Source organism: Geotrypetes seraphini, chromosome 6 (genome assembly GCF_902459505.1).
Source record: "Geotrypetes seraphini chromosome 6, aGeoSer1.1, whole genome shotgun sequence".
Taxonomy (NCBI): Eukaryota; Metazoa; Chordata; class Amphibia; order Gymnophiona; family Dermophiidae; genus Geotrypetes; species Geotrypetes seraphini.
In genome coordinates this window covers 38,565,259-38,579,753 of record NC_047089.1, presented here as the reverse complement: position 1 = coordinate 38,579,753, position 14,495 = coordinate 38,565,259, and the positions used below count along the sequence as shown (strand labels likewise).

The window sequence follows — 14,495 nt, the reverse complement described above, 5'->3', positions numbered from 1 at the left end:
CAAAACTTTGCTAAAATAATTACGATTGGAACCAGTGTAACGTAAAATTTATTACGATAGAAAAAGGTTAAAGAACTGTTTCCTTTTACTGTACCATACTGAACCGATAAAAAAGTTTCTTGCTTATCATTAACTCTGAAAATCGCTGCTTATAAACTTTCTCCCACAAATTTGCTGCTTCCATGCTTCCCAGTGTGCCCTGAGAAAAACCCTGCTTCCCATCATCCATAGAAAGAAAGGCTTCTTCCCAGCTTCATGGAGAAAATCGCTTGGAATCGCTGTATGGCAATTTTTAACAAAAAAGTCAAATTAAAGCGGTGAACAATAAATAAAAACAGTGGGCAATATTTAAAATAAAAACATAACAAGGGGAATGTACACAAACAAATTAACCAAACTAGACACAACAGGACAAAAAGGGCAGGAAAGGTTTACAACAGGGGTATCCAACCTTTTGGCTTCCCTGGGCCGCATTGGCTGAAAAAAATGTTTCTGGGGCCGCACAAACGTGCAAACGCTGCAGCAAGACAGAGGAGGGAGCCAGCAAGATGGTAAACACTCGGGGGCAGCAGAGGAAAACACTGCATTGCCCTCGACTGGGGCCGCACAAAATACTTCACCGGGCCGCATGCGGCCCTCGGGCCACAGGTTGGACACCCCTGGTTTACAATATCTTAAGGGGAAAAATAAGCAGGATGATTTATGCCAACCGCCTCCTTAGAGGCAAATTAGCTCCCTTTATTCTATCCACCCCTTCCCTCCTTTATATTTTATCTCGATGTATTTTTTTTACCATGTCTTGTTCCTTCCTCCCTAATCATGTCTGTCTTAAATGTTATCCTCCCCCTCCTCCACATTTATGTGGTGGATTTTTCGTTTATATTAGTTTTGCTTTTAAATTCTTTTACTGATTGTAAACCATCTAGATAATTTTGACAGATGGTTTATCAAAGTTATAATAAATTTTGAAACTTGGAACAAGAAAGAACAAAAAAACAGAAAAGGAAAGATAAGTGTAAGATAGTGACTTCCCGGTCACAATATGAAAAAGTTACAGGAGCAATATCATTAAGAATGCATGCTCTCACAGAAAAAGTGCTTACTCTTCTGAAAAGGTCTACACTTTTCACTCAGAGTTTGCACTATTTGCAATGTCAGTCCTGACTTACTCGTGACCCACTTTGAAGCAGTTGTAAATAAAAGGCACATACTTTATATCAGTGATTCCCAACCCTGTCCTGGAGAAACACCAGGCCAATCGGGTTTTCAGGCTAGCCCTAATGAATATGCATGAGAGAGATTTGCATATGATGGAAGTGATAGGCATGCAAATTTGCTTCATGTATATTCATTAGGGCTAGCCTGAAAACCCAATTGGCCTGGTGTTCCTCCAGGACAGGGTTGGGAACCACTGCTTTATATTGATTTTATAAATCAGGGATTAAAAAAGCCTTTATCACCAGCGGGCACCCTGTTATAAAATCAGACCCTAAGAGAACATAACAACATAAGATTAGCATACTGGGGCACCCTGATGGCCCATTTAGCCCAGTATCTTGTTTCCAGCAGTGGCCAATTCAGGACACAAGTACCTGGCAGAATCCCAAATAGTAGCACGATTCAATGCTACCGATCCCAGGGACAGCAGTAGCTTTCTCCGTTTCTATCTCAAGAACAGAATTTTATAAAGATTTTGCTGCGTACAAAACATGTTTGGGGATCCCAAGAGAGTTGCTAACATCTCTAGAGAATGAAAACAAAGCGCGTAGGAAAATCTGATCGTTACAGCTGCGAGTGTGAGGTCACCCAGTAATTCTCCTCCAATCCTGAGCTAACCTGTTTGTGGTTGTGAAACATATTTGGTGCGCTGCTAGAAATGTGAAGTTTTTATCAGTAATGGATGTAGTCGGTTTTTAATATTCTACGTACGTCAAGAAATGGCTTCCAGGGAAAGACAGAGACCAGTAAATTGAAGCAGAACTTGGAGGAACAGCTGGACAGACTGATGCAGCAGCTCCAAGATTTGAAGGCATGCAGAGACGACCTTGATGAATATGAAGAAACTAAAAAAAAGAAACCCTGGAGCAGCTGAGCGAGTTCAGTGACTCTTTGAAGAAGATCATTCCTGGAAAATGTAAGGACTGGCTGTACAATTATATATCTGATCTTCCACTTGTCTTATGACTTGTTCTAGCATCAGTATACTGTATACAGCATTGGCAGTGAACTCTGCTCACAAATAAATAAATTCTGTCATTATTATTTGTTTTATATTAAATTGGCAAACATCTCATTATGTAGGGAACTGGGAATATAATACCCTCCTTTTCCAGTGTGAGCTATAGAGAATGACACAGGAACAATTTTCCCCCATCGGAACTCATTTTCCCATCCCGCGAGTTCTTTTCCTGTCCCTGCCCCATTCCTGCAAGCTCCGTCCTCACCTGCACAAGCCTCAAACACTTTAAAATCATCAGTAGCAACATTCTAGAGCTCAGATTGTGATGTCATAATGCCTCATTCCACCAATGCCTAAGCTCCATCCTCATCTGCACAAGCCTCAAACGCTTTAAAATCATAAGTGGCAACATTCTAGAGCTCAGACTGTGATGTCATAATGCCTCATTCCACCAATGGCTAAGCTCTATCCTCATCTGTAGAAGCCTCAAACACTTTAAAATCATAAGTAGCAACATTCTAGAGCTCAGATTGTGATGTCATAATGGGTCATTCCACCAATGCCTAAGCTCTGTCCTCACCTGCACAAGCCTCAAACACTTTAAAATCATGTGTTCCAGGGGAAAGGGTAAAACGTGGACCTGACAGACCTGCACGTCCTTAAAAATCTGAAGTCCCTGCCACTTGTAGTTAGTTTCTGGCTCTGACAGACCTCTGTGACAATTTAGCGCTGATGGATCCGTCTCAGCATAGGGAGGAAAAAGTATTAGGATCCGTCAGCGCTACAATGTCATCGAGGTCTGTCAGAGCCGTGGACCTCAGATTTTTAAATTTACTGGGGCTGCAGGAAACCAGTTTAAAGGATTCGTTTTAGAGCTGCTCCAGCACTAGTCTCTGGCTCTGACAGACCTCGGTGACATTGTAGCGCTGACGGATCCTAATACTTTTCCCTCTCTATGCTGAGACGGATCCGTCAGAGCTAAATTGTGGGAAAGGGTAAAACACGGACCTGGCGGATCTAAACCCGCACGTCCTTAAAAATCTGAGATCCATGCCGCTTGTAGTTAGTTTCTGGCTCTGACAGACCTCGGTGACAATTTAGCGCTGACGGATCCGTCTCAGAATAGGGAGGGAAAAGTATTAGGATCCGTCAGCGCTACAATGTCATCGAGGTCTGTCAGAGCCGCGGACCTCAGATTTTTAAATTTACTGGGGCTGCAGGAAACCAGTTTAAAGGATTCGTTTTAGAGCCGCTCCAGCACTAGCACTAGTCTCTTGCTCCGACAGACCTCGGTGACATTGTAGCGCTGACGGATCCTAATTCTTTTCCCTCCCTATGCTGAGACGGATCCATCAGCGCTAAATTGGGTAAAACACGGACCTGACGGACCTCGCGGATCTAAACCCTCACGTCCTTTAAAATCTGAGGACCGTGCCACTTGTTAGTTTCTGGCTCTGACAGACCTTGTTGACAATTTAGCTCTGACGGATCCGTCTCAGCATAGGGAGGGAAAAGTATTAGGATCCGTCAGCGCTACAATGTCACCGAGGTCTGTCAGAGCCAGAGACTAGTGCTAGTGCTGGAGTGGGCTCTAAAACGAATCCTTTAAACTGGTTTCCTGCAGCCCCAGTAAATCGGCTCTGACAGACCTCGGTGACATTGTAGCGCTGACGGATCCTAATTCTTTTCCCTCCCTATGCTGAGACGGATCCGTCAGCGCTAAATTGGGTAAAACACGGACCTGACGGACCTCGCGGATCTAAACCCTCACGTCCTTTAAAATCTGAGGACCGTGCCACTTGTTAGTTTCTGGCTCTGACAGACCTTGTTGACAATTTAGCTCTGACGGATCCGTCTCAGCATAGGGAGGGAAAAGTATTAGGATCCGTCAGCGCTACAATGTCACCGAGGTCTGTCAGAGCCAGAGACTAGTGCTAGTGCTGGAGTGGGCTCTAAAACGAATCCTTTAAACTGGTTTCCTGCAGCCCCAGTAAATCGGCTCTGACAGACCTCGGTGACATTGTAGCGCTGACGGATCCTAATACTTTTCCCTCCCTATGCTGAGACGGATCCGTCAGAGCTAAATTGTCAACAAGGTCTGTCAGAGCCAGAAACTAACTACAAGTGGCAGGACCTCAGATTTTTAAGGACGTGCGGGTTTAGATCCGCGAGGTCCGTCAGGTCCGTGTTTTACCCCTTCCCTGTTCCAGGCTTGTGCAGTTAAGGCACAGCTTACAGGAATTTGTCCCCGTGTCATTCTCTACTATGGATCTCCTCCTGGCCTGGGTTCGGTTCCATTGCAGAGAATGGGGTTGTGGGTTCAAACCCCGCGCTGCTCCTTGTGACCCTGGGCAAGTCACTTAATCCTCCATAGCCCCAGGTACATTAGATAGATTGTGAGCCCATCGGGACAGAAAGGGAAAATGCTTGAGTACCTGATTGTAAAAACCGCTTAGATAACCTTGATAGGCGGTATATAAAAGCCTAAGAAACTTGAAACTTGAATCACTCTCCGCTCTGGGACGCGCCTCCCCCTCCTGGGAGCTCTTCCGGTCTCAGCCCCAGGTGCGGGGGGCGGAGCCGAAGGTGAGGGCGTTCCCGTTCTGTCATTCTCCCGCAGGCGCGCCGTGGTGGCCGCGCGCTGTTTTCTTGCTCGCATTTTTCATCCCTTAGTAATGCCAACGTGATCGCCGGGATCCCGCAGGAAAATGACTAAAGTTTCGAGCGGCCTGGATCTCAGTTTTCTCGACGAAGAAGAAGTGAGTAAGATCTTGGCGGTGCTGGAGCGGGACGAGCGGCTTAAGCGAGCGGAGAGAGACCGAGTCAGGTAGGCAGGACTGGGGCGACGGGCGTAGGACTCGCCGGGACACTGTGCCCTCTTCTTAAGGGAGGGGTTTAGTTCAACCGCCCCCTCCACTGGGGGGTGCGCGACCGACTTGGGTGATACGAAACCGTGTCCGTGTCCTTGGCTGATGATCGCTCTCGGTGCAGATTTGGCTGTAGACAGACTCAAGACCTGCTGCAGATGTTCGTTTATCTTTTCCCAGGATTGGGGGGGGGGGCTCTGGCCTTACCATCTTATTGCCTTGTGCCCCCTCAACAGCTAGGGTCGGAGGTTAGTTTTGGCTCCCCCAGCTGATACTGGCAAGATAGATCATGGGGGGGGGGGGTCAGAGCACCTTTGATGGCCCACAGACACCCACTGTCTTTTCAATTGCTTTTCGAAAACTAGGAGGATGTGTAATTAGAGCAGTGGTTCCCAAACCTGTCCTGGGTCGGTCAGGTTGTCAGGATATCCCTAATGAATGTGCATGAGAGAGATTTGCATACCTGTCACTTCCATTATATGCAAATCTCTCTCATGCATATTCATTAGGGATATCTTGAAAACCTGACTGGCTGGGGGTCCCCCAGGACAGGTTTGGGAACCACTGAATTAGAGCAAAGGGGATTGTTAGTTATTGGTCTAATGCAGGGATCTCAAAGTCCCTCCTTAAGGGCTGCAATCCAGTCGGGTTTTCAGGATTTCCCCAATGAATATGCATTGAAAGCAGTGCATGCACATAGATCTCATGCATATTCATTGGGGAAATCCTGAAAACCCGACTGGATTGGGGCCCTCAAGGAGGGACTTTGAGACCCCTGGAATAGTACCCAATTGAATAACCAACTCGACTCTTCAGGTATGGTAGACCACTGGTTCCCAACCCTGTCCTGGAGGACCACCAGGCCAGTCGGGTTTTCAGGATCACCCTAATGAATATGTGTGCAGCACATTTGCATGCCTGGCACCTCCATTATATGCATATCTCTCTCATGCATATTTATTAGGGCTATCCCGAAAACCCGACTGGCCTGGTGGTCCTCCAGAACAGGGTTGGGAACCACTGCGGTGGACAACAGACCAGTGCTATAAACATATATATGCAGTCCTTAGCAAAACATCTGTTATTGTCAGCTCCGGCTTCATATTTAAATGGAAAGAAAAGGACCATTGACAGATTTTACAGTAAGGGAGCTTTTGGATTTCAAAGGCAACCTTTTCAAATACAGTAATTACTTGCTCCGTTTTACAATTACTTGATTTGATATAACGCAATTATTAACACAAAAAGTTAAATCAAAGCGGTTTACGACAATAAAAGCAAGGCTGACATTTCAAAAGTCAATAAACTCAAACAAGGTAAAAACCACAAAAACAGACAAACACAAATGGGGGGGGGGAAGGGAAGATTTACAATATATTATAGGTTAAAAAAAGGAAGGAAAACAACAAAAGGGAAAACGCTTTTCAATATGTTTTTAATTGCCTTTGGAGACCAGCAGCAGCGCCATTTATGTAGCAGTTTCAGTGGTAAAATAAATAGACATAATTGTATTCATTTTTATGTCAAATATATTTTATTGAGCACCAAAAGGAACAGCACGCCAAGACAAGAGCAAGAATCAACAAAACAGCTCAAAGTGTTTGCAGAAACCAACCAAACCCATCCCATCAACCCAACCCCCAACCATCCCTCCCCCCTCCCATTCTCACTGATGCCAAAGAAACAATATAATCAAAAGAAAAGGACAAATGCCAGGGGGCTAGCAGTTCAAAAGCTACGAGCCACCGGGGACAATGTGGTCCAAAAGGGTTCCCAAATTCGTTGGAATGCCCGTCCGGGCAAAGAAGAGATGTCCTGGACCCTCTCCGTTCCCAAGAAAGCAACGTAATCATTCGGCTACGCCAAAGGGAATAGCCAGGGGCCATTGTATTCAGTTTTAAAAAGGATAGATCGGGAGGGGGGTAAAATGCGGACCTCACAGATCTTACGGACCTTGCGGATCTAAAACTGCACGTCCTAAAAAATCTGAGGTCCGTGCCACTTTTAGCCTCAGCATAGGATATGGCTCTGACACTCTAGGACACTTTGGACTCCTTTTACAAAGGTACGCTAGCGGTTTTAGCGCGTGCTTAGCGTGCGCTAGCCGCTACGCCTCTTTTTAAGCAGGCGGTAATTTTTCAGCTAGCACACGCTAGCTAATCTTGTGTGTGCGCTAAAAATGCTAGCGCACCTTTGTAAAAGGAGCCCTGTAGCGCTGATGGATCCTAATGCTTTTCCCTCCCTATGCTGAGACTAAAAGTGGCACGGACCTCAGAGTTTTTGCGGATGTGCAGTCTACGAGGTCAGATGCACTGCAGACGTTTGCACACATTTAAAAATAAAAACCAAAAACCCAGCTATTTGCCATCCAGTGTCATATCGTGGGGGCTCTCAGAATTGGCGTGGAGGGAGAGATCTGGAGGATGGGACGATCGGGCTAATTAGCAAAAGCGCGCCTCCTCCCTCCTTAGCCATTAGGGAAGGCAGAGCTGGGGGCCAGATTTAAGCATTCGGGGAAAGCGGTGGAATAAGCTAAAAGGCGGACCTGTCAATAAATGATGGAAGATTTTTCAGGAAGTGCGGTTTTAGATCCGCGAGGTCTGTAAGGTCCGAGAGGTCTGCGTTTTACCCCTTCACGGATAGATCTTTCATCTTGATTCACATCTTAATTACCAACAGGTTAGACTAGTACGTAGAAGATTCGGAATTCTGTGACAGGATTTCTTGTGGCTTCGGCCTTGGGATCAATCTGTTTAGTTCTGAATGTTCTTCGCTAGCTACAGTCTGAATATCTGAGCCAAATTAAAATACCATTCTTGACTTTTAAGGAGATAAAACCCTAAAAAGGAGTAGCACTGATAATCTGGTATAAGAAAAATGACAGAAGTCGGTAGCATAGCATATACTAACTTATTGAGGCATGAACTTTTGAGAATCAGAGTCTGTTTCATCAGCTGCATGTAAAACATCTGATGTATTTCTACTTCTTACTAGAGATTTGCACGGGGACAGAAATCCTGCCCGTCCCCGTGAGGCATCCCCTCTGTCCCCGCCCATCTCCATGAGGAATCCCCTCCATTCTTGCCCGTTCTCCCATTAATTACTTCAGAAAGTTTTGATTTATTTTTTTTTTAAATCTTAGTTTTTTTTAAACCAACAATAAAATACAATATAAACAAAAAACAGTGATTTAGAAATAAGAAATGCATACATCACCGGAAAGAATTAGAATAGACAGAGGCCTTAATGATGGCGTCAGGAGCAGGACGCTGAGAGAAGCACTCCCGTCTTGAAAGGAAAAATTTCTTTATTCTACTTTTAAACGATAATTTCATGCCTAAAAGAAGAGGGAAACCGAGGGGTATCCCTCCACCTACCCCGGGCTTCTCGACGCCGAGGCAGACTGTGATAACAGCATTCACAGTCCCCTCTTCCATGTCGGGCGTTTCCGCTGCTGTGGAACCGGGAATCCATAGCTTGGACGGCGAGATGTCGCTCTCGTTGAGCCCGCGAGAACCGCATACCCCTCCCAATCCCGGAGAATCTTCGCTGCAGCGGAGCTGGCGGGAGGGCTCCCCCGGAGTGTGGGGTGAGGCTTGCTCTCTCTCCGAAGTTGACCCGGAAGTGGAACATGCAGCAGACACGCTGACCTCGACGTTGGAGAGGCAGCGTTCTGGGGGAGAGGAGCCGATGGTGACCGGCGGTGGGGAGGTGGCAGGAGCCCAGACTTCCATCGCTGGAGCAGGAGCCGTGTTTGGGTCGGCTGGTGTTCCCCTCCTTGGACCGTTGGTAAAACCACAGGCTGTTACTCTGGATTCCATTTGGACTGCAATTGAGAATCTTCACCTGGTATGTTCTAACTTTGTTACTATGACCCAGAATTCTACCTCCAGGATAAGCTCCTTAGAGACTATTACTCAGCAACACCAAGTGGAATTAAAAAACTTAGATAAAGCAACAACAGAGACTAAGAATCTAATTACCAAACAAACAACAGAAAAAATGATGATTTTGAGGAAGATTGAAAACCTGGAAAATCAGCAGAAAAATTTAAATTTGAGGATTCTTAATTTTCCGGTTGCCAAGTTTATGTCTCCTAAAGAACTCTTTAAGAACTTTATGTTGAATGTCTTAAATGTACCTGAAGTAAGTCTTCCCCCGATACAAAGAATTTACTACATAAAACAAGTGCAGAAAGAAAAAGCTACAGCAGATGAAAATGTTCAATTAGATGTTTCTGATATTCTGCAATCTTCTGACATTGAAATTCAGGGAAGAGCAACTTTATTGGTCTCGTTGGTATTTCTTCAAGATAAAGAGATGTTGCTGAAATTATATTTCAATTTAAAGCAGATTTCCTATTTGGGGGAAAGGGTATATATATTTCCTGATGTTTCAAGGTGGACGCAGTCCAGAAGGAAAGAATTTCTGTTACATAGATCAAAGGTGATTGCTTTGGGGGCAAGTTTTCAGTTGCGATTTCCTTGTAAATGTTTTATTTCCTATCAAGGAAGTAAATATATATTTTTCGAACCTTCCCAATTAGGTTTTTTCCTTGAAGGTAAAGGAATCTCTACACAGTCCGAATGATACAGGTTAATAATGCGGTTAAGGTTATTTTGGATAGGTAAGATCTGACTGCTCTATTTCTTAAAGTTTTTAGTTTCCTTTGTATATTCCCCTTTCCCGAGGGGTTTTACTTTCATTTTGTCTCTTCTCCTTAAGTTGTGGACTGTATTATATGATTTATATGGATGTTTAAATTTCAATTCTTGGTATGTAATATGACTAAGAGAATAATATATTTCTGTATTTCTTTAAACATCTTGTATAGGATGCATTAAAATGATAAATAAATAAAAAAAAAAAAAAAAAAAAAAGAATTAGAATAGACAGTGACTAAAGAATCAAGCAATACTTCTTACTTATAATTACTCCCCTCTTAGCTAATCATCACTGGCTACCAATTTCTTTCCGAGTTCAATTTAAAATTATTACATTGGCACACAAGATTCTCTTAGCGGGTGTTCCTTCCCATCTTTCTGCCCTCATCTGCCCTTATGTACCCCACTAGTGTCCTTCCCTCAGCCACTGCATCATCATTTTGTTCTTTCTGCCACATTACTTCAGTGCACTTACTTTTTACAGGTGTAGAGTCTGTCTGCTGCTTACGCTGGCTTCCGAAGGAATCCTCTTTCGATTTTAAATTCCCCTGTTGTGCAGCTAAATCAAGATTCTGATCTCTTCCTCGGGTCTCTCAGTTGCCTGTATAGGGGACTTTGGGGGCTGAATGGCTCACTAAATGCAGGCTGTCTTCCTGCTCAAGCCTGCATGTGACACCTCCTGACGAATCAGCAACAGTCTCTGTGTGCCTACGTACTGAGCTCAGTGCCTACATGCTGAGCTATGTGCTGATCTCCATGCCTTCGTGCTGAGCTCACTGCTCTGCATTGATGTTCCTTGTGCGGTGCTGAATTCAGAACGGTCTCACCTTTACTTGAAATTAGGTAGGCATCAGGATAGGAAGAACCCCGGGTCCATCCCTGTGGGAGTCCCGTGGGCCTGGGAGGGGTTCCTGTGGGAGTCCCGTGGGCCTGGGAGGGGTCTCCGTGGGAGTCCTATTGACCTAGAGCAGGGGTAGGCAATTCCGGTCTTCGAGAGCCGGAGCCAGGTCAGGTTTTTTAGGATCTCCACCATGAATATGTACGAGATGGATTTGCATGCACTGCCTCCTTGAGATGCAAATCTGTCTCATGCATATTTATTGTGGATATCTTGAAAACCTGACCTGGCTCCAGCTCTCGAGGATCAGAATTGCCTACCCCTGACCTAGGGGGATCCATAGGATTCCTGCGATCTCCGTTCCTATGCAGACCTCTATTTCACACGCCTGAATCGATTGCATGAAGAAACTTGCAAGTGCAAACAACAAGACTTAAGATACAAAAAAAAAGCCTTTAAAATCCACATATTGTACAAACTGTGGAGACTGAGCAGTTTTCTGGAGAGGCTGTAATACAATCTAATCAGCATCACACGCTGGTCTAATCAGCATCACACGCTAATCAGCATCACACGCTGGTCCTCAAAAGCTCATGTCTCAATAAATTGATTAGTCTATAACGGTGTTCTTAACTAATTTTTATGTCAGGACTACTTTGGATCCAAATGAACTGAAGAAGAGCCATCAAATATCTTCCCATGTGGGAGTGAAACACTGGTGTGTGTCAATGGCATCCATCCCCCAGCAGCCCACCTTCAAAATTTTCATTAGGGGGTATCCTCAAGGAGGTGTGCATTTCCAAAAGCATTTTCTCTGTCTATTGAGAAATGTCTTGTTCTTCAAGCATATGGCGCTTTCCCTCATCTAATATCCCTGTTTCTGTTGTGAACCTGGATAAAGAGGCAGAGAGTAACAGAAAAAAAAATCCAGAATGATGATGAGGCCCATCCCAGAGGTCTCCGTGGGGCCGCCATTGGCCTCCAAGTCTTGCATGGAGGAACACTGGTCTATAAAATGCCACCTGCCTCTGTCATTTTTAAAAAATAGAGAGTCTCAAGTGCTTAAGAAAGTGTTTACAGCAGTATCTTTCAGTTAGATGCCTTTGAAAAATATTTAAAGACTTCATTCACCCCCTGATATGACGTGGAAAATGATCAGGCCTATTGCACCAACACTGTAGAATTCTCTACTGTATTTGTTTCGAACACAGAGGATTACCTTGATTTTGGATGACTGATGTAGGGGATTCTGTTGCTTATTTCTATGAAGACCAAGCGGGGAGTGGGATAGAACACGTCAACCATGAGACAAACAATCTTTTATTTCCATAAGCTCAAAATAAATACAGAAGCACATGAATAAAAACACATGTATAAAAAATCCTATAAATGTCATGTCCTGGTAGTGAAAGGATCCAGTTGATGACTCGACACGATCTGTGTTTTGGCCCCCAGGTGGAGGCCTGCCTTGGGAGTGTGTCTATTGGTCCACTAGGTGTCACTTCTGTGGTGGGAATACAAACTGTAAAACAATCTTTAAAAAGACTGTAAGCATATGCAATGCTCGTAGAAAAGCCCAAAAACTCATTTGACAGGGTACACAAAGGTATAGAAATATGATGGCAGATAAAGTTTGTATTCCCAGCACTGGAGTGACACCTAATGGATCAATAGACACACCCCTGAGGCAGACCTCCACCTGGGGGCTGAAATACGGACCGTGTCGGGTCATCGACTGGATGACTTTATATACACGTGTGTTTATTCATGTGTTTCTGTATTTATTTTGAGCTTATAGAAATCAAAGATTGTTTGTCTCAAGGTTGACGAGTTCTATCCCACTCCCCACCAGTGTTCCCTCTAAGCGGGCGGGTGTTGTGAGCAAACTTTTTTCACCGTGAGCCAAAAATATCGGGCGCCAGCAAGTTATGAGCCAACTCGCCCGATTCTCCTCTCGCCGCCCTGCCATCTGCCGTACGCCTCTTCCGATCGTGCGCTGTGACGAGAAACGTGTGCGCTGCGATGTAATATTTTGTGCGCCAGCGCACGCCAGCGCAGCTTAGCGGGAACACTGGTTCAAATGGTTTTATTTATTTCCCCAAATTTATTTTTGTTATACGCATTGAAAATATTTGATATTGCGTTTAAATCAAAATCTCAATAAACTTGAAACGAGTGCCCGTGAGATTGTGGGAGGGTTAAATACTCAAAACTTAGAAGTTTTTGCTACGCCAGCTTTCTGGTATCTTTACATACAGTGGCGTACCTAGCATATGTAACATCCGGGGCCCATCATTTTTTGGCACCCCCCCCCCATCTGTAAGAAAAACATGATTTTTAGTAACAAACCACACGTCACACATGAGTACCTAGGAAAAGGCAGCATCTTACATATTGCAGTGAGCAGTACATCAATACACCCATTGTAAAACTAAACAAGCCAGACCAGCACAGATCAATCCTACACCGTCAATCCTAACAGAAAACCATGTCTTTCGAACACACAGAACACAGAAAACACCTTCGCCTAGTAAGGAATATGTAATCACAAACTAACCCCTCCCTCTTTTACAAAACTGTAGTGTGGATTTTAGCTACGGAGGTAACAGCTCTGATGCTCATAAAATTCTGAGCATCAGAGCTGCTACCACCAAGGCTGGTGCTAAAAACGCTTCACAGTTTTGTAAAAGGGGGGATAAAATAAAAATACATAGACAAAGGTTAAATTGAACCAGCAAGAAGCTGGACTCTGCATACAATGCTTCACAGAAACAGTGACACATGTCTCCTAAAGCAATAAATAAATAGAAATTTTTTTCTACCTTTGTCTTCTGTGGTTTCTCCTTTCCTCATCTTCTTGTAACTCTCTTCCTTCCATCCACTGTCTGCCGTCTCTCTTCCCCTATATGGCATCTTCTCTCCTTCTATGCCCCTTCCAGAAACTGTATGCCTCCCCCTTCCATCTCTCCTTTCACCCCATTGGTCTGGCATCTCTCTCCTCGCCTTCCCTCTCCCACACCTCTCCTCATAGTCTGGTATCTCCCCTTCCCTGATTCTCTGGCATCTCTCTCCTTTCCTTTTCTTCCATCTTTCGCTCCCCCTCCATGCTCTCACATCTCCCCCTTCCTTTTCCCTTAGACTGGCATACCTTCCTCCTATGCTCCAAGCCCTGGCATCTCCTTTAATTCCCTCCCTCATCTTCCTTCTCCCTCCAGCTGGGTACCGCAACACTCTTCCCTGCAGCTCTGCACTTCCCCACAATTGCCATGCTTCGGTTCCTCTTCTTCCTTCCTTCCTCCCCCCCCCCCGCGGGACCCTGCGGCACCATCAACTCTTACTCCCTCTAATGTCGGCCCTGCAGCTCCAGACTTCCTCGCACCTTCTCCCCTCCCCCTTTGGATCGCTATTATTTTAAATGTTATAGCCGCGGAGCTGTATCCATCAGTGGAGATGTCTAACCTCGGCCTGCCCCGGAACTCTTACTGCAGCAGCCGCCCGTCTAGGCAGGAACAGGAAGTCACTGTTGCAGTAAGAGTTCCGGGGCAGGCCGAGGTTAGACATCTCCACTGATGGATACAGCTCCGCGGCTATAACATTTAAAATAATAGCGATCCAAAGGGGGAGGGGAGAAGGTGCGAGGAAGTCTGGAGCTGCAGGGCCGACATTAGAGGGAGTAAGAGTTGATGGTGCCGCAGGGTCCCGCGGGGGGGGGGGGAGGAAGGAAGGAAGAAGAGGAACCGAAGCATGGCAATTGTGGGGAAGTGCAATCCCCCCAATGCGTCCCCTTACCTTACCGACGCGTGTGTGCGCTGTGAAGAGAAACTTTGCGCTGCGATGTAATATTTTGTGCGCGAGCGCAGGCCAACGCAGCTTAGCGGGAACACTGCTCCCCACTTGCCCCCCTCTTTTGCAAAGGTGCACTAAGCTTTTTAGCACGCGTTAAATAT

The 14,495-nt window shown here is 45.3% G+C and overlaps 1 protein-coding gene across 2 annotated transcripts in view; it reads left to right on the top strand.

The window, feature by feature from the left end:
* The first annotated feature begins 4,762 nt into the window (after positions 1-4,762).
* EXPH5 (exophilin 5) overlaps positions 4,763-14,495 on the top strand; it is a 77,161-nt gene continuing 67,428 nt past the window's right edge. Inside the window, exon 1 of one of the 2 annotated variants that reach the window (XM_033949538.1) lies at positions 4,763-5,006. In XM_033949538.1, the coding sequence (XP_033805429.1) occupies positions 4,888-5,006 (119 nt within the window). In that variant the 5' untranslated portion in view covers positions 4,763-4,887. The remainder of the gene's footprint in view (positions 5,007-14,495) is intronic. The other variant, XM_033949540.1, reaches the window with a different exon arrangement.